Source organism: Callithrix jacchus, chromosome 5 (assembly GCF_049354715.1).
Source record: "Callithrix jacchus isolate 240 chromosome 5, calJac240_pri, whole genome shotgun sequence".
Taxonomy (NCBI): domain Eukaryota; kingdom Metazoa; phylum Chordata; class Mammalia; order Primates; family Cebidae; genus Callithrix; species Callithrix jacchus.
The window spans coordinates 85304759-85327926 of NC_133506.1; the positions used below are offsets into that span (position 1 = coordinate 85304759).

Here is a 23168-nt window from a genome sequence, read left to right on the forward strand (position 1 = left end):
AAGGCAAGTGGACTGCTTGAGCTCAGGAGTTCAAGACCAGCCTGGGCAACATTTTGTCTCTATAAAAAATAAAAAAAGTTAAGTAGTATGTGCCTATAGTCTAAGCTACTCGGGAGGTTGAGGTGGGAGGATCACTTAAGCCCAGGTGGTGGGAGGGTGAAGTGAGCTGAGACTGCCACACTGCACTCCAGCCTGGCAACAGAGACCTCGTTTTAAATAAACAAATAATTAGTGAGCGAGATGAAAAGAGCAATATATTTGTTTTACCTCATCAAGATCTTTGGTCTCTCTACCCAATTCATCATCATCTTCATCAGAATCAAGCTCTGGTCCAATATAATTCCCAAACTCATCATATAAGTCGGTATCCATGATTCTAAAATGCAAGGAGAGAAGAGTTAGATTCTGGCAAGGTAATCAAGACATCCATGTGATGGCCCCACCACTCTAGTCTTATGGTAGGCCACACCCCTTTCACACACCTCCTTCCAGTGACGTCAACCTACTGAATGCTCCTTCCAAAGCCCAGTACTTCAGTAGTTTCCTCAAGTCTCTGCTCTACTTGTCTCTACTTATGTAGTCTTTCCTCTACTTTTTTTTTCTTTTTTCTTTTTTTAGGTTTAAGGAGCGGAGAGTTTAATAGGCAAGAAGGAAGAAGACAGAAGGAAGAGGGAGGGAGGGCTCCAAAGCTGAAAGAGGCCCCCCCCAACTTTTTTAATACTAAATTTAATTTTAAAATAACTGATTATCAAAAAGTGGCAAGAATAGTACAAATAACTTACTTTTTCCTAAATTATTTAAAAGCTGCTGACACAATGTCTCATCACCTCCTAATATTTCGTGTAAGAGTGGGCAAACTCTGGCCTGTGGCCAAATCTGGCCCTCCACCTGTTTTTGCATGGTCCTCAGGCTAAGAATCAAAGAAAAATATTTCAAACAAAAAATATCTCAAAGAAAAAAACAAAAATATTTCATGATGCATGAAAATTAATTATAAAGAATTTCAATGTCAGTGTCTATTAAAAAAGTTTCACTGGGAGGCCAGACACGGTGGCTCACTCCTGTAATCCCAGCACTTTGGGAGGCCAAGGTGGGCGGATCATCTGAGGAGTTCGAGACAGCCTGGCCAACATGGTGACACCCCATCTCTACTAAAAATACAAAAATTAGCTGGGTACGGTGGCACGTGCCTGTAATCCCAGCTACTCTGGAAGCTGATGTAGAACTCCTTGAACCCAGGAGGTGGAGGCTGCAGTGAGCTGAGATCGTGTTGCTGCACTCCAGCCTGGGAAACAGAATGAGACTCCATCTCAAAAAAAAAAAAAAAAAAAAATCACTGGAAAACAGCCATGCATATTTATTTACATCATCTACAGTTGCCTTCACACTGTAACAGCAGAGCTGAGTAGTTGGGACTGAAACCATATGGCTCACAAAGCCTAAAATATTATCCAGTCCTTAATAGAAAAAGTTTGCCAACCTCTCCCTCAGCATGTGTGATTGCTACACACAAGAATATTCTCCTACATAACCACAATACAATCATCCAAATCAGAAAATTAATATTCACACGTTACTACCGCCTAATTTACAGATCCCATTCAAGTTTTACAAATTGTTCCAATACCTTACATGCCCAAGGATCCAATCCAGGATCATCATGTTTGCATTTGGTTGTCATGTTTTTTTTTTTTGAGATGGAGTTTTGTTCTTGTTGCCCAGGCTGGAGTGCAATGGCGAGATCTCGGCTCACTGCAACCTCCGCCTCCCGGGTTCAAGTGATTCTCCATCTCAGCCTCTGGATTAGCTGGGATCACAGGCGTGCGCTACCACACCCAGCTAATTTTTGTATTATTAGTAGAAATAACGTTTTACCATGTTGGCCAGGCTGGTCTCAAACTCCTAACCTCAGGTGATCCACTTGCCTCGGCCTCCCAAAGTGTTCCCAAAATGTTGGGATTACAGGCGTGAGCCACCGCACCCAGCCCATGTCTTCAGTCCCTTTCAATCTCCAACAGTTCTTCAGTCTTTCCTTCCAAGGACTGTCATGACTTGACATCCTTAAGGATGTCCCTTGATTTGGGGTTGTCTGATGTTACCTTATGATGAATTCAGGTTATGTGTTTTGGATAGGAATATAATAGAAGTGATGCTGTGCTCTTCTCAGTGCATTTCCTATCAGGTGATACACGATTTCAATTTGCCCCATTAGTGGTAATGGTAACTTTGATCACTTCATTAAGGTAATGTTTACCAGGTGCGCCATTGTAAAGTTACTCATTTTCCCTTTGTAATTAAGTAGAGTTTTGTGGGTTTTCTCAACCTCAAGTATTAAAATTCTATTCAAAGAAACAGTTCAGCCAGGCACTGTGGCTCACGCCTATAATCCCAGCACTTTGGGAGGCCAAGGCGGGTGGATCACGAGGTCAAGAGATCGAGACCATCCTGGTCAATAAGGTGAAACCCTGTCTCTACTAAAAATACAAAAATTAGCTGGGCATGGTGGTGTGCGCCTATAGTCCCAGCTACTCGGGAGGCTGAGGCAGGAGAATTGCTTGAACCCAGGAGGCAGAGGTTGCGGTGAGCCGAGATCATGCCACTGCACTCCAGTCTGGGTAACAATAGTGAAACTCCGTCTCAAAACAACAACAACAAAAAGAAACAGTTCAAATGCCACCTCCTTCAAGCTTTCCTAGCTCTTCAATTTCTCATTCCCCTATCCTGTAGAACCTTTTCCACTTTTATCAGTATTTAATTTTGTCTTAAATAGTAGGTGACTGTACTAATTACCATCACCAACTATAGTTTACAAGCAATAAATAACAGACTAGAGCATTAGGGATCTGGAGTCAGAAGACTTAAGATTCAAATCCCAACTTTGTCACTAAAAACTACGTGACTTCAGGTAAATTAGTGCATCTCTCCGAACATGATCCCTCAACTGGAAAATAGAATGAACAATCCTCACTGCATAAATGGTTGAGAATTAAATAAATCACACTGTGTAAAGAATGTGGCAGAGTCCCAGACTCAACAAACGTTAGCTAGCACCATTTTTTGTCATTCTTGAACATTAGAGCCCTGTGTTCCATGTACCCACTTCTTCCCTTCACTTCTTTTATGATACTAAATTTAATTTTATTAAAATAATACCAAAAGGTGGCAAGAACAGTACAAATAGCTTTCTTTTTCCCAAATGATTTGACAGTAAGCTGCTGACACAATGCCTTTTCACCTCCTAATACTTTAGTGCAAGAGTTGGCAAACTCTGACCTGTGGCCAAATCTGGCCCCTCCACCTGTTTTTGCAGCTAAGAATGCATTTTACTTTTTTATTTTTTTGAGACAGAGTCTCACTCTGTTGCCCAGGCTGGAGTGCAGTGGCATGATCTCAGCTCACTGCAACCTTCACTTCCCAAGTTCAAGCAATTCTCCTGCCTCAGCCTCCCAAGTAGCTGGGATTACAGGTGTGTGCCACCACACTTGGCTAATTTTTGTTTTTAGTAGAGACGGGATTTCACTATGTTGGCCAGGCTGGTCTTGAACTCCTGACCTCAGGTGATCCGTCTGCCTTGGACTCTCAAAGAGCTTGGATTACAGGTGTGAGCCACCACACCTGGCCGCATTTTACATTTTTAAATAGTTGAGCAAAAAGTACCAATGTTAATACAGCCAATGGCCAAGACGGCACCTTGTGTAAGTAGGAACTGGATAAATGTTAACTGAATGGGATGTTTAATTTTAAGATGCTGGGCCGGGCGCAGCGGCTCACGCCTGTGATCCCAGCACTTTGGGAGGCCAAGGTGGGCAGATCCCCTGAAGTCAGGGGTTTGAGACCAGTCTGGCCAACATGGAGACCGCATCTCTAAATTTTAAAAAAGAAAAATTTAAGATGCTGATATTTCTTGCATTAGACTGATACCTCCATCTCCCTCAATGCCACCTGCTGGGTGCTCAATGTAGATAGATAATTAAAGCTCTAAGGACCAATAATTAAATGTAAATTATTATGGAAACTTTCACCTATATAGTGATTCTTTTTACTTCCAAAAAGCTACTGTTGCATTTATGCTTATCTCATTCTCCCAAGACCCCAATCAAGTAACTGAAGAAAGTTAGTTAGTTAATTAGTTAGTTAGTTATTGATTGATTGATTGATTGATTGAGACAGAGTTTCCTTCTCGTTGCCCAGGCTGAAGTACAATGGCACTATCTCGGTTTACTGCAACCTCTGCCTTCTGGATTCAAGCGATTCTCCTGCCTCAGCCTCCAGAGTAGCTGCGACTACAGGCGTGCACCACTCACTACACCCGACTAATTTTTTTTGTATTTTTAGTAGGGGGGGGGGTGTTTCACCGTTTTGGTCAGGCTGGTCTCGAACTCCTGACCTCAGGTTATCTGCCTGCATCGGCCTCCAAAGTGCCGGGATTACAGCCGTGAGCCACCGTGCCTGGCCGATTGAAGACATTTTTGTAGAAAGCTGTTCATGGAATAAGCCAAGCTAGTTACACAAAACTAGCGACTCATGGAAACAAACCTCACTGCGGCTTCCCGCTCCGATACAGGAGCTCAAAGGGAACGTCGGAGGGAACCTGGCATAGAAGGGCTGAAGGCGGCACAAATGGAAGAGGGAGTGAGCGAGGGGACTGGACAGTTAGAGCACCGCTCCTTCCTAGGGATGCGATTTTACGGACGGAGGCTATAGAGGTATCCCCAGAATCGAGGTGTGTGCGCTTCGGAAGCCTGGGGGAGACACGCGGAGGAGAGGGTCTTCCATTCTTTTTCCCGCTCCAGGCCTCAATTTACCCATCCGTAAAGCGAAAGGGGCAGACAGTATATAAGGCCTCTTCCAGATCTGACGCTCTTTAATTCCTGTCCCACCTGGAGCAACCCTTCCGTACCGCAGATCTGCTTCAACCTACCTCCCGCCTGCTCAGCTGAGAGTTCCTAGGCCGCCGCCGAAGACCGCGCTTCCGCCCCACGCCAAGGAAACGTCTGCGCCCGCCGCCAGAAAGGACCCCGAAGACGCCGCGGTCGCCTTTCTGCCCGGGAGGACAACCCTCTGCCTGAGGACCAGTTTCGAGGTATGCCTGCCGCGCAGACAAGAATTGGCACAGCGGAGCAGAGGGTCCCCAAGACGAGAAGCCTAAGACGTGGGCTGCTTTAAAGAGGGTGAGAACTGAGGACACACGAATCTGATCAGGCGCCTCGGGACCACCCGGAAAGGGGGGGCCTTCAGGCAGATCACGTGGTTAGGCTGTTAGAGAAGTTGCTGGGCAGCCACAGCTGCGGGGCGTGGTCTGTGCTGGGCTGCTCTACTGTTCTGGCTTATCAGGGAATCCCCAAACAAAGCAGGGCGACCAAGGCCGGGGCTGTTGGGGTGAAGGTCCGGGAGGCTGAGTAAGGGGGCGGAAGGGTTAGTTTTACTTATTAAATGTCTGGGAAGGGTTGAGAACTGGACACCTGAGTTCGGTTACTGACCAGCCCAGCCCCTTCTTGGCGTTCAGATTCCTCACTTTGGGGTAGGGTGGCTATGGGATTAGTTGAGGACCTCCTGCTTCCTTGCGCTGGAACTGTTCGTGATGACTGCCACAAAATCTAGCTCAACTCACCAGGAATCTGCAGTTCAGAGAGGTCCCACAAGTAAATGTCAGAACCCTGACTAGAACCCACGTAGAGAATCTCTCTGCAGGCCGGGCGCGGTGGCTCACGCCTGTAATTTCAGCACTTTGGGAGGCTGAACCGCGCAGATCACTTGAGGTCAGGAGTTCGAGGCCAACCTGGGCAACATGGTGAAACCCCGTCTCTACTAAAAATACAAAAATTGACCGGGCGTGGTGGCGCATGCCTGTAGTCCCAGCTAGTAGTCCCAGTCCTAGGCTGAAGCACGAAAATTGCGTGAACCCGGGAGGCAGAGGTTGCAGTGAGCCGAGATCGTGCCACTGCACTTTATCCTGGGCAACACAGTGAGCCCTGGGCTGGACAAAGGGATTTGGGGATTGGGTCATTGAGCTCCTTCCTCTGCTCCTTCTACTTGATTTCCTGCTCAGTCATTGCATTTGGTTTGGGTGAAAGTCTCCTTCCCCATTAAGGAGATTTAATGAGAATGAAACGTTATCCTCAGCTCCAGGGTAACTAACAAGAGTTCTGCTTTTGTGTGAGGTCCCCTGTCTAAACAACTTGCTGCAGAGCAAGTCTGTGTGGAAGAGTGGAGGAACTGAATCCTGAGATCCAAATGCCTCCTTGACTGAAGGACCAAAATTAAAAGTATTTTTAGTGGCAGAGAGCAAAATCAAGACAGAGCTCCAAATTCAAAGTCAGGACTCTATTCTGTTTTAAGGGGCAAGTCTTGTGTAAGTCCTCACTGTGAAATTCAGCTTGTCTTTGTAAAGTAACACCTTTGTAACACCTCCCGATATGAGTGACAAGATGTCCAGAGGGCTTTGAGGTCATTTTGTATTCTGGTGAATAATCCAGAGACACCCTCTTTCCCCTGATATTGATCCTCCACTGATGTGCATTCCATTTGTCTTCCCAGGCACAGGCCATGGAAAGGAACGACACCATCGACTTCAAGGCTCTGGAGAAAGAGCTGCAGGCTGCACTCACTGCTGATGAGAAGTACAAACGGGAGAATGCTGCCAAGTTACGCGCAGTGGAACAGAGGGTGGCTTCCTATGAGGAGTTCAGGTTGGGTCACCGCCATTTTTCTCAGGCCTTCCCGTTATAGTGGACTATAGTAGTTAACTCTGAAATCAAACCATTCTGTTTGATCAGTCCTACTTCGGTCCTGGCCCCACCCTCTACTGTTTGATCTTACGTAATTTCCTTAACCTCTCTGAACCTCAATTATTTATCTGTAAAACAGTAAGTGTTATTATAATTAAATGAGTTCTTGCACATAATACTGAGCAAGTGTCTGACACGTGTGAAGTGCCTGAGAGCAGTCAACTATCACTGCTGTTACTACTGTTATTATCATTATGGTCATACTGGTCTGTCAACAAGTTCATCCTATACCATGCAAAGTCTAGCTGCCTTACACCCACAGACACAGCATTAAGTCCATTACCTAATTTCTGTCTTTTGCCCCCAGGGGTATTGTCCTTGCATCCCATCTGAAGCCACTGGAGCGGAAGGATAAGATGGGAGGAAAGAGAACTGTGCCCTGGAACTGTCACACTATTCAGGGAAGGACTTTCCAGGATGTGGCCACTGAAATCTCCCCGGTAGGTGAGGCCCTGCCTCTTTAGTCCAAGAGGATTCTCTGCCCTAAAGCTTCAATCCTGTTTGTTTGTTTTTTTGAGACGGAGTCTCGCCCTGTCTCCAGGCTGGAGTGCAGTGGTGCGATTGCAGCTCACTGCAACCTCTACCTCCCAGGTTCAAGTGATTCTCCTGCCTCAGCCTCCTGAGTAGCCGGGACTACAGGGGCAAACTACCATGCCCAGCTAATTTTTGTATTTTTAGTAGAGATGGGGTTCGACCATGTTGGCCAGGATGGTCTCAATCTCTGGACCTTGTGATTCTCCTGCCTCGGCCTCCCAAAGTGCTGGGATTACAGACATGAGCCACCACACCCAGACCCTGTTTTTTGTTTGTTTGTTTGTTTTTTAACCACACATACCTCTTCTTTATTTATCATGTTAAACCAACAGAGACAGGTTTCTGCCTCCAGTCCCCGAAAGAAAAACAGCAGATGGTGAAGCTGAGGTGAACTGGGCAGAATGAGTCAGAAAGGTGGGCTAGGGAAGGGGACCTTCCCTTAGTTCTTTGACTTTCACTCTCAGATCACGTTTGGGTAGCTCTGCCTCTGAGTTGCATGGTGTCTAGTGTAACGATCCTGTGCAGTGTTGAGAGAGAGATCCTGACATTCAGATCCTTCACACTCACTTGAGTTCCTTTCTCTTCCTGAGATTTCCAATCAACCCATCCACACGGTTTACAGTAAACCCTGACTTACTCTTGAAGACTAGAGCTATGTCTCCATTCATGAGTAGGAAATTCCAGTATAAATGAGAATCTCAAATCATGATGTGGATTCCTTGCCACCCCAACCCCGTCTCATCCCCAGTTCCCTCAGCTGAAAATGAGGCTTTTAAGGACCAAAATCTTCCCAGTACTCAGAGAGTAACCGAACTAAGATGGAGACCTACAGGCTCCCCTCACTCTCACTGTTGCAGAGCAGCTGGAAGAGCTCCTGACTCCTTTTCCTTCCCTTGTGATGCAGGAGAAAACCCCCCTCCAGCCCGAGACCTCTGCTGACTTCTACCGTGATTGGCGACAACGTTTACGGAGCGGGCCAGAGCGCTACCAGGCTCTGCTGCAGCTCGGGGGTCCAAAGCTGGGCCGCCTCTTCCAGGCAGATGTGGGGTTTGGGCTTCTCGGGGAGCTGCTGGTGGCACTGGCTGATCACATGGGACCAGCTGATCGGGCAGCAGTGCTGGGGATCCTACGCAGCCTGGCGACCACCGGGCGCTTCACCCTGAACCTGAGCCTGCTGAGCCACGTGGAGAGAGAGAAATGCAAGGGCTTGTTTCAGAAGCTGCAAACCATGGGCACCCCCAGACCCATGAAGGAGGGGCTCAGCTGGGAGGAGCAGGGTCCGGAGGAGCATTCTGGTAGGCTTCAGGAGGAGGAGAGGCTCCTGCAGGAGCTGCTGGGCCTGTACCAGGTTAACTGATGTGACCAGGTCCCCTCAGAGGTCCTGGTGGTCACGGGAGGCAGTTTTTTGGTTGTTGTCTTGGGGTCTGCAGGACCGTAGTAAGAAACCCACACTTAGTTCCTGTCTCAACTTGGAATTTTCAAAGTAAAAACAGGAATCAATTTTCCCACTTCTCTAGCCTCTCACTGTCTCGATATTTTGAACTGTGTGTATCCACGGGACAATCAAGAGTTCAGGAAGTTGAAAGCAGTTTTGTTTCCCATCCATAGAGTCTGCCAAGCCCCTGGCCCTGAGAGATGAGTGTGTACCCAACCAAATGCTGGCTGTACCTGTCACAGCCTCCACTCAGAAAAAGAAAAAAGCAAAATCTTTACAGTAAACAAACATTGATCACCACAGCTCTTATCAAGAATGTGTACGGCTCCGAACCAATAAATGAACATTTAATCAACAAATGATCAAATGCTACTTCATTTGAGGTGTTGAATTTTCCCCTAGAGGCTCAGTTCTTGTGCAGGTTGAGCCTGGGAAGGCCCTAAGCCATCAGCTCAGGTCCAGCCAGCCTCTTGGATGGCCAGATATGCAGGAGGGTGGGTTTCCTTCATCCTCCAGTTTGATGAAAGGGAAGACTTTTCCACCAGGCCCACAGGACAGGGCCTGGAGCACAGAGGCAGAGATTTCCCTGCCTGTGCACTTAGGCCTGCCCTTCTCATTCCGGTTTCCTTTGACCCATTCTTGGATGAGTGCCAGTGTTCTAGAACGGGGAGTGAAGGCCAAGTTCTAGAATGGTCCCCCCACCCAGATAGGGTCTGGAATGTTAGAAGGATGTATTATGTATCCACTGGGCATAAATTGCCTTGTACTTGGCTGCCTCCTCTGCAGATTGTTGCTTCTTTTCCTGGCTGCATAATCCTTTCCTCATCCAGGGGCCTCAGCGCAGCAGTGCTCTCTAGGAGCCCCATGAGCCTTTAATGCATTGGTTTTGCCCTGTACCTCTGACCCCTCCCTCCTTCAGACATGCACCTGACCCTCACCACTGTGCTCCTGTGGGCATGGGGGAGTCTCCAGGCCTTTGAAATTGTGGAGAAGGAAAACATTTTTCAGAAGACCCCCTGCCCTGCTTTCCTGATGTTTGAAAATGCAGCCTACCTGGCCGACATGAGCTTTGAGCTTCCCTGCCACTGCAAGCCTGAGGAGGTGCTGGCTGTAGTCTGGTTCTATCAAAAGCACCTGGGTAGCGGCCACACCAAAGTGCTGACGGACTTTGATGGGCGGGTGCTGACGGAGGCGGGCCAGGTGCATGTAGGCAGTGACATGCTGACCCGCTTCAGCATCCGCATGTTCAGCCTGTTGGTTTTCAGGGCCCAGCCTGAGGACTCAGGCCTGTACTTTTGCGGCACCCGCAAAGGGGACTACTTTTACGCCTACGATGTGGACATCCAGAGCAGCAAGGGAATGGTGGCCACTTTCCGGGACAAGGGCCAGGAACCCTTCGCAGATGAGTACTATGGGCGCCTCCATGTCTTCACCACCTTCTGGGAGTGGACCCCCTGTGACCGCTGTGGGGTACGTGGGGAGCAGTGGCGCATCGGCCTCTGCTACCTGCAGAGCCCGGACCTCTCCCCACGCTACCTCAAGGCGGTGCCTGACGTGGTGTCCTGTGGCTCAAGGGCTGTGCCGAGGAAGCTGCGGACCAAGGCCAGAGACCACATGCCTGAGCTGCTGGTTCGGAGCTGCATAGTCCCCTGTGAGAAGACGAAGACCATCCGGGGAAGCATCCTGGCCATCGTTAACTATGTGTCCAAGGTGGGCAGCCGGCCCTGGGTGCCCCAGGTGCCCATTCAGTTCCACCAGCAGAGACTGGGCCATGGGCTCATCATCTCCTGTCCCGGGGCCCGGCCAGAGCATGCGGTGGCCTGGGACAAAGACCACCAGCGCCTCTACCGCACACAGTACCTGAAGGGCGTCAGCAGGTCCATGAGGGTATTCATTGACCATGGCAACCAGCTCCACATCCGCTTCACCCAGCTGGGTGACCGGGGAATCTACTATTGCTGGAGGCAGGGTGTGCGGGTTGCTGGCTTCCGGCTGGGCGTGACATCTCGTGGGCGCTACCCAGCCTCGTTCTCGGATCCCGAGACTCGCTCGGCCGTGGAGGTCACTCTGATAGGCTACTTGCTCATCACGGCAGTCTTTGTCACCGTTCACCTCTGTCATTGCTGCTGTTACTTATTTAGCTGTTGTCCCAACTTCTCCCCCTAGGATTTTTCTTTCCCCAGTTCTGAAGACCCGTTGTCCTTCAATTTGTTTGTTAAATGATACCAGATGTCTCTGGTGGGTACTCTGGGCTGGGACTTGTGGTAGGGACATGTGGACAAATCTGTTAGTTACAGCCTGCTCCCCATTTTCATGGGCAGGTCTGGAGCCTGAGCTGAGAAGTGGAGGGGTCTGAGGCTGGTAGGAGATTGGGGACTGAGGTCAGGATGGAAGTAGCCAGGGCGTGCATGTTTTCTGACTTCACACTTAGGTCAGAGAAAGAAGGAGTGAACTCATATTTGTCCAGTGGTAAACACTGACCAGTGCTGAATCATCTTGGAGCTGTTTTACTTTCTTGCTTTTGAGGATCGTGCTGGTTGAGTTGCTGGTAGCAGGGAGAGGAAGGAAGAAAAGAGTGGAGGGAGCTAGTGTTAAGTCCTCTTTGGCTGGGTGTGGGGTTTGGTGAGGGTGTCCAGAGACGATCACTAATAAGAAGTGAGTTGGTCTTGTCGAAGGCTAAGTCTCGGCCCCAGTCCCGCCCTCTCATGAACAGATCAGAGTACACTCTGGGGAAGGGCATAGCATTTGTCTTTATTTTTCCTCAGTGACTAAAGACAGCAGCAGGTGGCAGGAAGGAGTGGAGGGAAAGGACACCAAGTCTTGTGGAGAGAGAAAGACCCTTCTTCATCCTTAGGGGAGAGGAGAACCCTGAAGTGGGCCCTCTAAGTCCCATTTCTGGGCACAGATCCCACCAGTCTGCCCACCAGTCTGCCCACCAGTCTGCCCAGTTAAAGCAGAGTAGGTGCACTGGGGTGGGGACGTGTCAGCCCTGAGCACCTGGCCTCCAGGCTGCAGAAATATGAGCCAGTATCTTCACTTTGCTCATGCCTCTGTTTTACAAATTCTAAAATAGGGCGTTACCTAAAATACTGGATACATTTTGCATGTGAGTAAGGGGACCACAAGAGGTCCTTGGCTTAGGGAAAAGCAGCTGGTCACTCTGGGGTGGAGACAGTCAGGCGTGTGGCAGTGGCTTACTGGGGTAAATAAGCAGCAGTCCCAGGGGCTCAGAGGCTGGGGTGGCCTGGGATGACACAGCAAGGAAGAGGCCTTAGAACTGGGACAAAGTCATGCCCTGCCCCCATGGATACATCCCCTTTCTCTCCTGTTTCAGCATCTTCAAGAGGATGAGTCACTTTCTTAATTCCCACAACTCAGAGGCTAAATGTAACTGGTCGCCCACAACCCCCACTTGGATGTCTAGCGCCGACCTAATTGCCTCCTCCACCATCTCTACCAGCGTCCCCTCCAGTCTGCACGGGGCAGTCCTCCTGGGCTTGACCTCTCTGTACCCACAGCTGGGGGCCAGGCAGCCCCCCTCTATCCCTCCCAGCACCCCATCCCTCTCCACATACACTACAGATCCCCCAAGTGCTGAGAATCAAGCTCCCACGAGCGCACAGTGTGCCCACAGACGGGGTCCCTGGATGGCAGCTCAGGGGGACTGAGACACTTGAGTCATGGCTCAGGAGGTTCCTCTGGGATTTGGGCAGGTGCCTGCCCCAGATGGCAGGACATCCCCACCCATCTTAGACTGGTCAGTGTCAGTTTAGAAGAATAACCCTCTGAGCTGGGCATGGTGGCTCAAGGCTGTAATCCCAGCTACACAGGAGGCTGAGGTGGGAAGACTGCTTGAGCCCAGGAGTTCAAGGCCAGCCTGGGCAGGATAGGGAGACCCCGCCTCAAAAACAACAAAAAATAAAAAAAGCCTCTGGCCAGGACTACCTTGTCTGTGGGGACTTCCCTTTCCTGTCTTAGTCTCAGTTTTCCTCCAGCAGTCTGAGGAAACTCAAAGGCACAGTTCTCAGATACCCAGAGAGAACCTCCAACTCTGGCAACAGTTGCCATAACAACAGGGATCAGGGATGTGGAGGGCAATGGATTTGATCCCCCCGCCCTCCTCCCCTTCTCTTCTTCCTCCTCATTCTAACCCAAGCTGCTGGCCATGCCCCTCAAGACTGCCCCTTGGGGGTGAGTGCCTTGTTAGTTGGAGTTGCTGGGTGCTGGGTGGGTACTGTCTGGCAGGCCTAATGCAGACGGAGCCTAGGGCAGTTAGCTGGCCTAGAGACAAGGAGGGAGGGGAGCAGCTGGGGCAGCGGGAGCTCAGGTCTGGGGAAAGGTGCCAGCAGAGGAGGAGCAACTATCCTGCTCCTGCTTGAGCCCTTCATTCATTGGGGCAGAGGCCACCAGCTGGGTCCCACCTCACATCACATCCTTGTGCTCCTGCTTGGACTCCTTAATGACCTGCAGGGGCAGGGAACATGCACAGTGTGACAATTAGAGGTGCACACAGACCCCAGGTCCACCACTGCAAGGCTGTGTAACCTTGGGCAAGTCCCCACGCTTCCCAGGTCTTTCTTTTCTTGACAATAACCACAACTGCCTCGCACAGTGCTCAGAGAGGGTGGAGAGATAACTCTGGGAAAGTGTTTAGCCTCGTGCCTGGTGCGGGGCAAGCTGCTCGAGTAAGATGAGCTTCCGCTGTAGCTGGAGTGGTGTGGGGGATACACTAAATCCCCTCTTCCCATCCCCCGGTAGTTTCCTTTTTCTAAGCTGGAAATTGAAAGCCCTCCCCATCTCCGACTGTCTCTGCTAGAGTTGGGAGTGAAAGCTGCTAACTTTAACTCTCTTTCTGTCCCTGGCAAGCCAGGCCCCTGAGTGTGAGGGTGAGAAAGAGATAGCGTTTGAGTTAGAACCCCATCTAGTAGCTTTGGTACCAAGGCTTCTCTTAGAACAGCCTATGGAGGGGCTGGGGAAATGGAATTACATCCAGGTTACTTGCTGTCCTCCAGAATTCACTGGAGAGCTCCTGGGAGTTATTGTGCCAACCCCAGGCTCTCATCCACAGCCTGGCCTTGAGAATCCTGGGGGCCAGGCAGCGCCTGATGGCCCAGATCCCTCCTTACCTCTCCATCCCGCATCTCCACAGTCTTCACCACGATGTTCCTCTTGAGGTGGCCTTCTGACACAGACTTGGTGTCCAGGCTGGTTTCTGCAGGTGTGAGGAGAAGAGGCCTCCCATGGACTCTCGGGGCATGAGTCATCCTCTCCCACCCCCGGCTTCCCCATCACGCCCCCAGATCATAATATGAGAACCTATGCAACCGGGCAGAGAGAGCCTAGGCTCTTCCAGATGGGCTGGAGAGCCCCCATATCCCAACGGTGCTGCAGCCCAAGTCCTGGCTGCTCTGTCTTCAGGTCTGGCTTCATTTCAGCCCCTTTGCAAGCCCTGGCCTGGCACCTGGCTTTCTGACAACCCAGCAAGGCATCAAGGAAGGACATGCAGGCTTTGAAATCAGGAGACCAGGTGGGGCATGGTGGCTTCCTCACACCTGTAATCCCTGCACTTTGGGAGGCCGAGGCAGGTGGATCACCTGAGGTCAGGAGTTCAATACCAGCCTGACCAATATGGTGAAACGTTGTCTCTACTAAAAATACAAAAATTAGCCAGACATGGTGACAGGCACCCAAAGTCCCAGCTACTCAGGAGGCTGAGACAGGAGAATCACTTTAACCTGGGAGGTGGAGGTTGCAGTGAGCCAAGATTGCACCACTGCATTCCATCCTAGGTGACAAAAGGATGCTCTGCCTCAAAAAAAAAAAAAAAAAAAAAAGACAGCTGGCTGTAGTGACTCACACCTATAATCCCAGCACTTTGGGAGGCCAAGGCAGGTAGATTACCTGAGGTCAGGAGTTTGAGACCAGCCTGGCCAACTTGGTGAAATCCCATCTCTACTAAAAATACAAAAAATTAGCCAGGTATGGCGGCAGTGCCTGTAATCCCAGTTACTTGGGAGGCTAAGGCAGGAGAATCGCCTGAAACCGGGAGGCGGAGGTTGCAGTGAGCTGAGATCATGCCACTGCACTTCAGCCTGGGCAACAGGAGCGAGACTCCATCGAAAGAAAGAAAGAAGGAAAGAGAGAAAGAGAGAAATGAGGAAAGAAAGAGACCAGAGCTAAAGAAGTCCCAACTTAGCTATGCAACTCTGGGCAAGTTAATTGACCTCTCCCAGCCTCAGTTTCCTCATCTGTAAAATGAGGATGATGGGGCCTATTTCTCTAGGTGGGAGAGAGGAGACAATTAATTAAAATAAAGGCTGTTAAACATGTGGCACATATTAGTGCTTAATACATGTAGGTCCCTTTCCCATCCCCTTTCCCCTTTCCTACTTCTCTCTGCCACTTATCTGTACCCTAGTGACCTGTGACTATCTAGGACTTGGCGGTATTACCTCTACTAGTCAGCCTGGTTAAGCTTTCTGATGCTGAATTAAGCCCTGGGACATGCATATCTAATGGTCCTAAATATTCTAGCCCAGAAGAGGAATTTCGTTCCTTAGCTAGGAATCATTTGAGGGCCACATACAAGTAAAAAGTAATTTCGCTTCACCCCCTAGAGAAAAATTTAACATGTCACATTCACTAATATTTAACATCAAGAGCAGGGAACATGGAACTTTATTCACTGCAAGAGCAGTGGTCCTGAGGGCAGAATCCTCTGGACTGTGTCAGCACTGAGCTGAGCGATGTAGCCTCAGGGGTGAAAGAACAAAGCAGAGAGCCTGGCCTCTAGGCTCAACGAGGCCCTCCCAGTGACGGGAAGAGGTGAGACAGAGGCTGCTCCTTACTCAGAGGCCCCGGTGTAGCTCAGCTGCGCACCCAAGGACCCACCACCTTTACCACTAACCAGCTCTGCCGCTTTAATCTACGGTTATCCTGGGCTGGGCACTGCGGTTCCTGGGAAAATGATGCAGTCCCGGCCCTTTAGGGGAAGCCTGCAAGGAGGGAGCCCAGGAAGACTGGGAGAATGGGATGGTGAGGTTCACTCCCTGTCAAGCTGGGCAAAGCGCTGTGTCTGAGAGGCAGGCAGCTAACCGCGAGCTGGCGGCGCTCCATTTACAATCTGGTGAGCCTGTATTGGTATAACTCGTATTGTGAGGCTTTTGAGATGTCTTGTGACCTTGTGATTTTCCCCGTCTTTGGTGCTTTTGCCCCCTGTAGTGACAAGCAGTTAAAAAAACAAAAACAAAAAACACTCAGAAGGGCAGTGCTTGCTCAGGGATCTGCAGACAGGGCAGACGTTGAAATCTCACCCAGTTTGGCTGTGGAATGGGGTGCAGGGAGGAGAAGAGGGACCCAGGGCCCAGCAGGACAGGGGCGGCTGCCAGCCCCGCCTGGAAGTGCCCTGGGATGGTAGGCTCTGGCAAGAGCGTCTCAGTGAGTCATGAAGGGCCCCAGGGAGAACCTGGATCCCTTTGCCCTGGTCCTCCGTCCCAGGCTGAAGTAGCCTACAGGCCCTGGAGGAGGGGGCAGGACTCCAGTGCCCTTACCATGAGGCCCTGCTCTACTGACCTCGGATCTGCAGGTTGGAGAAGGTCTGCACAGGAATGGTGATGCTGAAAGAAAGCAGAGGGAAAGGGATGCCCAGGCTGGCTGGGACAACCCTAGGCTGGGTCCTGGTCCAGGGCCATCATGACAACTTCAACACCCTTTTTCTTGCCAGGGAGGTCTGACTCTATCTCCTAGCTTTGCCCGGTAGCCAACATGCTAACTGGAGCTCCAAAAGTCTGCAAGGGGCTTGAGTGTTATCTGTGAGGGTTTCATGTTCATCTGAAGGAAGATGGAAGAGGGAGGGGAAAGTGGTGAAGAAAGTTCCAAGGAGACAGAAAAGATGGGTGAGGTGAGGAGTCCAGTCTTTGCTGGGAGGGTGGGGAGTGAGCCTCTTAGTTTGGAGGGTGACTCTTGTCCTTGGCCTTGAGGCCTAATCAATACTGGTTAAATCCATCCATCCATTCATTCATCAGACATCTAGTGACTGGCTGCTGTGTGTGAGGCAGGCGCTGTGCTGGGCTTTGAGGTGGGAAGGGGGCTGGACAAAAGTCTGAAAAAGCCTCAGGCCCTGAAGCGGGTAAGGTGGGCTCTACCGAGAGGCGGCAGGGAGACTTCCCCAGGGCTGTTATCAGGGCTCACCGGTTCTCCTCGCCCTCCAGCAGTTTCCTGTAGGTGGCGATCTCGATGTCCAGGGCCAGCTTGACGTTGAGCAGGTCCTGGTACTCCTGCAAGTGGCGGGCCATCTCGTCCTTGAGGCTCTGCCCCTCTTCCTCCAGCCGCTCCAGCGCCTCCTGGTAACTGGCCGCCTCCCGCGCGTGGCGCTCCTCCTGCTCGCGCATCTGCCTCTCCAGGGACTCGTTCTGTTGGATGGAGCCGTCCGGTCCCGCGGGGCCCCGACTTGACTCGGTGAGGCTTCGAGGCCCGGTCCCCAGCCCCAGGCTCCGCCTCTAGCCCGGGGGTGACGTTCGAGCCCCGCCCTCGCCCCAGGTCCGCGCCCCTGGCCCTTCTACCCTAGCATCTCCTGGGGTGGCCATCCCCTCTCCCCCCACCCCCGTCCTGTCCTGGCCGCGCTCACTGTGCCGCGCAGAGACTCCAGGTCGCAGGTCAAGGACTGCAACTGACGCCGGTAGTCGTTAGCCTCGTGCTTGGCCTGGCGGAGCAGCTCCGCGTTGCGGGCAGCAGCGTCTGTCAGGTCTGCAAACTAGATGGGGATAGGAGCCACAGGCTGAGGGCGGCTGGCGGACACATATAGCGGAGCTGTGTGGGCCCATGGGCAGGCACAGGCTCTGGGAAATCAGGGAGGTGACCAAGACTCCAGTCAACCCCAGGACGTTGGCCCTGGCTGGAACTTTTCCCAGCAACTGTGACCCATGGACGGGGGCACCTAGCACAACACCTGGTCAGCAAACGCATGAACAGTGCCACAGAATCCAGAACCTTCCACACTGACAGCTGCATCTGCGGGACTGAATATCTGTCATCTGCTACAGTGGACAGTGGGTTCCAGCAAGCGGAGCCCTGGGTTTCTTTTTTTTTTTTTGAGACAGAATTTCACTCTTGTTACCCAGGCTGGAGTGCAATGGCGTAGTCTCCTGAGTAGCTGGGATTACAGGCACGCGCCACCATGCCCAGCTAATTTTTTGTATTTTTAGTAGAGACGGGGTTTCACCATGTTGTTCAGGCTGGTCTCCCAAGTAGCTGGGATTACACGTGCCCGTCACCATGCCAGACTAAATTTGTATTTTTAGTAGAGATGGGGTTTCACCATGTTGGCCAGACTGGTCGTGAACTCCTGACCTCAGGTGATCTGCCTGCCATGGGCTCCCAAAGTGTTGGGATTACAGGCATGAGCCACTGTGCCCGGCCTCACCCTGGGCTCTAATAGCCCTTTCTCCCCCACCTGCAGGGAGATCCTCCCAGCTCCATTGGACCTTCGCCCTGCTCACACGCCTGTGGCCTCTGCTTCTCACTCTCCTCAGCTAGGTGCCCTGGTTGGGCCAGCATCTTGGGTCCCTGCCTTCTGTGCTTTTCTGCCTCCAGGCTCTGTCCACCACCAGGAATGGTCCTTTTCTTCTCTTCCTGGCCACAGCCTGCCTGTCCTGCCTAGCCCAAATGCCACACTGCATAGAAGCTCCGAGCTGTGGTTCGGTGCACGTCAACATCACACCTTCCAGGTCAGACACCTCTCTGTGTCCTGGGAGGTGCCTGGCATGCAATAGAGGTTCAATCACCCAAAACAGACTGGCAGAGGCATGGAATGCAGGCTCCCAAGTGAGATGGGCTAGAGTTGGAAATCCAACTGTACTACTTAGGAGCTGTGTGGCTTTGAGCAAATTAGTTAACCTCTCTGCACTTCAGTTTTCTCATCTGTCAAAGAACAGCACCTACTTCATAGTGAGGTAATCCATGAAAAGCACAGGACTTGGCAAGGAACAATATCAGCTACTAATAAAGTAACAGCAATAGTAGCGGTAATAGTAATGGGTACTTTTGGAAGCCATAGTGCCTGTGTGACCCTGGGCAAGCCATCTCACTTCTCTGGTGAAGGTCAGTCACCCAGAGAGACTATTCTCCCAGCTTCCTCCACCCTGCTTCTCCCACTGTCTCATATGGATCAAGGAGAGCTGCCTGGAGGAGGCAGGCTGGCCCACACAGGCTACCTTGGAGCGGTACCACTCCTCGGCTTCATGCATGTTGCTGGACGCCATTGCCTCGTACTGCGTGCGGATCTCTTTCAGGGCTGCAGTAAGGTCTGGCTTGGCCACGTCCAACTCCACGTGGACCTGCTGTCGGGCCAGCTGCTCCTGGAGTTCCCGAACCTCCTGGCCGGGGTGAGAGAAGGGGAACCAGGGCTCAGGGTACAGGCCACAGCTGGGGCTCCCCACAGCATCATGTCCTCTTCTGCCTGCCCCTCAGCCAGGGGTTAGAACGCTCTCTTGTCTGTTTCCCTTATTGCCTTTCTCTCTCTCATGTTCTGTCTCTATCTGCCAGTCTCTGTTTCTCTCCTCTCTCTGAGTGTCTCTCTCACTCTCAGCCTCTCTGTCTCTGCCTCTCCTTCTCTCAGTTGCAATCTCTGTGTTGAGCTTTCCTCCCTCTTCCCTGGCCTCACCTCCTCATGGATCTTCCTCAAGAACCGGATCTCCTCCTCCAGTGACTCGATCTTTCTCTCCAGATCCAGACGGGCCAAGGTGGCTTCATCTGCTTCCTGGAGTGGCAGGAGTGGTGAGGAGCAGAGGGCCACTTGGGCCTCAGGCTCTTCCTCCCCATGCCTCAGCCTTGCCTTACCCCTCCTTCTGGGGCAGTGGGGAGCAGCACATTGCTCTGGAGGGCTGAGCTTGGGGGCTGTGTTTGGGTGGGTTGCCATCAACCCCTTTCCTCCCTCCCTAGCCCCTCCCTCCACCTCCCTGACCTGTCTATAGGCAGCCAGGTTGTTCTCCGCTTCCAGCCTCAGGTTGGTTTCATCCTGGAGCCTGGAGTTGGGGGACACATTCCTGGGTCCAGGCTCTTATGAGGACACTTGGGTCTCTGCCCCAATCTCCCTGGAGGCAACTGTCATAGAGACCACCCGCACCCAGGACCAGCAGAGCAGCAGGAGGAGTAAGGGTTGGGGGGCTTTAGACAGAGGCCTCATCTGGAGGATGAGCAGATGCGCGCTTTTGCCTTAACTCATTACCAAGGTGCCTTATCAGGGTTGGTGCACCTGTTCCTGCTCACAGAGGCGCATCCACTGACATATACTCACTGCTACACACACACACACACACACACACACACACCCTCCTGCACTTGAAGGCACACAGGCGCCTTGCCAGCTCAGTGAAGCGCCATGCCCCTGGGGATTCCTCTGATCCCAGGTAACCACCTTCTGAAATGAATTTTATTATGAGCTTTGCTTCATAGTTGTGCAAGTCAGAGTGACTTGACGGGGGTCACAAGTTGGTGTCAGGCTGTCACCTGTGCTCTACACCCAGGCCTGCCTGCGCTTTCCCCCACTTCCTTTACCCCAGAATCCAATCTCCCTCCTGGATGCCAACCTTCTCCACTTCCAACTCCTTTATACAGACCCAGGCTCAGAATAGGTGAGCTCGCTGCCCACAGTCACAAGGCCCAGCCATGAGTGAAAACGCAAGGGCCCGGCTGCTGGGGGCCCGGCTGCTCCTGCACTGCTTTCCTCAGTGAGGAGGTGCTGAGGGGACCCTGGTTCCCTGGCAGAAGGTGTTTGGGAATCAGATCCCCGGGGCCCTGGCCTCTTTCTGGTCCCTCTCATCATGCTGTAGGGGCAAGGATAAGGCCCCATCAAGAGGTAGGGAGACCCAGGGAGCAGGGAGGCTCAGCCCCTGCCTGAGACTTCTCGGGGACTCCCTCTTGGGGGTTCAGCCCCCTCTGCTCACAAGGCCCCCCCCTTCCCCATCTCCTTCTCACTTCTGCCTCACAGTGCCCAGGTCCTGTGCCAGATTGTCCCTCTCGACCTCCAGCCGGGCGCTGTTGGCAGTGAGTTGATCGAGCCGCAGCCGCAGCTCTCGAAGCTCAGCCTGGTAGACGTCGGCCAGCTTGGTGGGCTCCTTGGCCCGCAGCTGGTTCAGCTCAGCAGCCAGCGCCTTGTTTTGCTGTTCCAGGAAGCGAACCTTCTCGATGTAGCTGGCAAAGCGGTCATTGAGCTCCATCATCTCTGCCCGCTCACTGGCCCGGGTCTCCTTGAAGCCAGCATTGAGTGCCCCAGCCAGGGAGAAGTCCACTCGAGTCGTGAGTGGAGGAGGCATTCGAGCCAGGGAGAGGCGGCTGCCAGGACCCAGACGACGGGAAGCCAGACCCCCCACCATCATCTCCCCCTGGGAGACGTAGGAGCGGCGAGCAGCGGAGGTGATGCGTCTCCTCTCCATCCTGCCCTGGCTCTGCTTGCTCCTGAGACATGAGGGCTTTATGAAGGAGTGGGCTGGGCTGGCAATGCTTGCTGCCCCTGGCAACGCCCCCGGCATAGCCTGAGGGGGTGGGGTTGGGCTGCAGCCCAGCTATGGGGAGAGCTCCTCTCACCCCATTGAGGTCATTGTGCCCAGAGGCAGAGCTTCCTGGACACGCCAACTCCTGCATGAGGCAGGTGGTGCCTGGAGCCAGACCATGGGTCCGGGGCCCTGACCACTGAGGCAAGAGGACCCTCTCTCTAGGAAGGTGGGTCAAGAAGGGTTGGTTGGACCACAATGAATATTACGATTATTATGCATCAATTAAAAAGGAAGGGAAGGGCAGGGTGGGGTGGGTCATACTTGCAATCCCAGCACTTTGGGAGGCTGAGGTGGGAGGATTACTTGAGCCCAGTAGGTTGAGGCTACAGTGAGCTGTCTTTGCACCACTTCAGCCTGGGCAACAGAGACCCTGTCTCAAAAAAAAAAGGAAGGGCTGTACCAGATGACCTCTGACCTGCCTTCCAGCTTTTTGATAACCCAGGCCTTCTGTCACTCAGCTGTAAGTGCCTGCAAGGTGCTGGGAATTTGGTGACGAACAAACCTGTTCCATCTCCTCAAGGGGCGTCTATATCATAGTTTCCGACTAGGCCCCATTCCCAGCAGACCCCTGGACTCCTCCCGTCGAACACAGATGTCCCACATTCCTGCTCTCTGCCCATTCATTCCCTGGAGTTCTGGGGCTGGGGGCTGGGATTGGACACCAGCCCTTTGTCTCAGGTCAGTCATGGTCTCTGTATGGCAGTGGAGGTCCTGATAGGGCAAGAAGGGGCTGGTGCTCTCTGGCCCAGTCCATGGCTGCACTTCAGCCCCTGGGTCTGTCCCTCCGGGTCACCCCTTCCTTGCCTGCCTCCCTGCGCCCCCCTCCCAGAGCCTGGGCCTTGACAGCTCCGCAAAGCAGTTATGCATCAGCTGGCTGTGCCGGCTCGAATCTTTGCTTCTTTGCTCCTGTTTCCCTGGCCACTCCTCCATCTCCCACTGGAGATTTATCTCCTCAAGTTACCACACATCAGGCTGTGGAGATGAGAAGGACCTCTGGGGATGGATGGGTTTGGGAACTCAGGAGCCACTGGGTCCAACTGGGAGCCTGAGACTTGGGCCCTGTTGTCCCTGGAGACTTCAGGTCCATCTATGCTTTCCACTCTGGTCTTACAGGGTCAGAACCCTGCCGAGGCCCCTCACCCATTTGTGTCCTTGGACTTCTGGGAAGCAGACAACCCTCCTCTCCCCCCTGCCACCCACTGTCCATGCCTGGACCTCCTCTGATCCCCTTTCCCGGGCACTTGCTGAATAGAGCCTTGTTCTCCACCGCCGGTGGCGCCACACAGCAAGGGCAGCCCCTAGGGGGCTGTGCTGCCTTTATCCCAAGATGCCAGGCTGTCAGGCTGGTGTGCAAGGCAAGCCCCCTCTCAATGGGCTTCTCGGAAAGCATCTGAGGGGGGCTGGGGTGCGGCGGGAAGCAGGCAGTGTGCCCACCCCTGACCATTGTGTCTGTGCCAAGGTGAGTCATTCAGTGGGCACGAAGAGGAGGCCCTGGGGGGCGGCCAACCCAGCGCTGCCAGGTCTCCTGCTTGCAGACAAGGCCTGGCTGTCCGCCTCTTCCCCAGTTCACAGAGCCAGCTCAGGCCCCTGAGCCTCTGTCAGAGCAATGTCCCCTACTCTGCATCAGAATATGTTCTTTTTTGTTGTCCTTTTGAGACAGGATCTCACTGTCACCAAGGCTGGAGTGCAGTGGGGAAACCACGACTCACTGTAGCTTCACCCTCCCAGGTTCAAGTGATCCTCCCGCCTCAGCCTCCCGAGTAGCTGGGACTACAGGCATGCATCACCATACCTGGCTAATTTTTAAACTTTTTTGTAGAGATAGGGTCTTGCCATGTTGCTCAGGCTGGTCTAGAACTT

At 52.4% G+C, this 23168-nt stretch overlaps 4 protein-coding genes across 15 annotated transcripts in view; 2 read left to right on the forward strand and 2 right to left on the reverse strand.

Annotated features, from left to right (window-relative positions):
- Positions 1-4996, reverse strand: part of EFTUD2 (elongation factor Tu GTP binding domain containing 2) — a 49635-nt gene extending 44639 nt beyond the window's left edge. For both annotated transcript variants that reach the window (XM_008996800.5, XM_002748082.6), the window contains exons 1-2: positions 4922-4996; positions 268-376 (exon numbers count right to left, since the gene is read on the reverse strand). In XM_008996800.5, the coding sequence (XP_008995048.1) occupies positions 268-372 (105 nt within the window). In that variant the 5' untranslated portion in view covers positions 373-376; positions 4922-4996. The remainder of the gene's footprint in view (positions 1-267; positions 377-4921) is intronic.
- Positions 4997-5020: 24 nt separating this feature from the next.
- On the forward strand, positions 5021-9116 carry DNAAF19 (dynein axonemal assembly factor 19). 9 transcript variants are annotated; one of them, XM_008996798.5, is made up of 5 exons: positions 5021-5171; positions 6538-6689; positions 7096-7228; positions 8227-8617; positions 8931-9116. In XM_008996798.5, the coding sequence occupies exons 2-5, from the start codon at positions 6547-6549 to the stop codon at positions 9038-9040; spliced, it is 777 nt and encodes a 258-aa protein (XP_008995046.3). In that variant the 5' UTR covers positions 5021-5171; positions 6538-6546; the 3' UTR covers positions 9041-9116. The 9 variants fall into 9 exon arrangements, with proteins under 9 accessions (XP_008995046.3, XP_008995047.3, XP_035159112.3 ...); XM_008996799.5 differs by having other exon boundaries at positions 5021-5083; XM_035303221.3 differs by lacking the exon at positions 5021-5171 and adding an exon at positions 5262-5759.
- Positions 9117-9488: 372 nt separating this feature from the next.
- Positions 9489-12597, forward strand: FAM187A (family with sequence similarity 187 member A). Its single transcript, XM_008996801.5, has one exon. The coding sequence runs from the start codon at positions 9679-9681 to the stop codon at positions 10921-10923; it is 1245 nt and encodes a 414-aa protein (XP_008995049.1). The 5' UTR covers positions 9489-9678; the 3' UTR covers positions 10924-12597.
- On the reverse strand, positions 11489-22228 carry GFAP (glial fibrillary acidic protein). 3 transcript variants are annotated; one of them, XM_035303207.3, is made up of 10 exons: positions 20731-22228; positions 19718-19778; positions 19418-19513; positions 18969-19130; positions 17384-17509; positions 16948-17168; positions 16330-16373; positions 15853-15972; positions 13884-13969; positions 11489-13221 (listed from the first exon to the last, which is right to left on the reverse strand). In XM_035303207.3, the coding sequence occupies exons 1-10, from the start codon at positions 21282-21284 to the stop codon at positions 13180-13182; spliced, it is 1512 nt and encodes a 503-aa protein (XP_035159098.1). In that variant the 5' UTR covers positions 21285-22228; the 3' UTR covers positions 11489-13179. The 3 variants fall into 3 exon arrangements, with proteins under 3 accessions (XP_035159098.1, XP_035159099.1, XP_078229447.1); XM_035303208.3 differs by lacking the exon at positions 15853-15972; XM_078373321.1 differs by lacking the exons at positions 11489-13221; positions 13884-13969 and having other exon boundaries at positions 15848-15972.
- Between the last annotated feature and the right edge of the window lie 940 nt (positions 22229-23168).

Coding starts and splice junctions, on each gene's coding strand:
- DNAAF19 (XM_008996798.5), top strand. CDS start 6,547: ATGGAAAGGAACGACACCATCGACTTCAAGGCTCTGGAGAAAGAGCTG. Junction 6,690..7,095: donor GCTTCCTATGAGGAGTTCAG/GTTGGGTCACCG, acceptor TTTTGCCCCCAG/GGGTATTGTCCTTGCATCCC. Junction 7,229..8,226: donor TGGCCACTGAAATCTCCCCG/GTAGGTGAGGCC, acceptor CTTGTGATGCAG/GAGAAAACCCCCCTCCAGCC.
- GFAP (XM_035303207.3), bottom strand. CDS start 21,284: ATGCCGGGGGCGTTGCCAGGGGCAGCAAGCATTGCCAGCCCAGCCCAC. Junction 17,169..17,383: donor TGGAGTCTCTGCGCGGCACA/GTGAGCGCGGCC, acceptor TCCATCCAACAG/AACGAGTCCCTGGAGAGGCA. Junction 15,973..16,329: donor CTCCAACCTGCAGATCCGAG/GTCAGTAGAGCA, acceptor TTGTCACTACAG/GGGGCAAAAGCACCAAAGAC.
- FAM187A (XM_008996801.5), top strand. CDS start 9,679: ATGCACCTGACCCTCACCACTGTGCTCCTGTGGGCATGGGGGAGTCTC.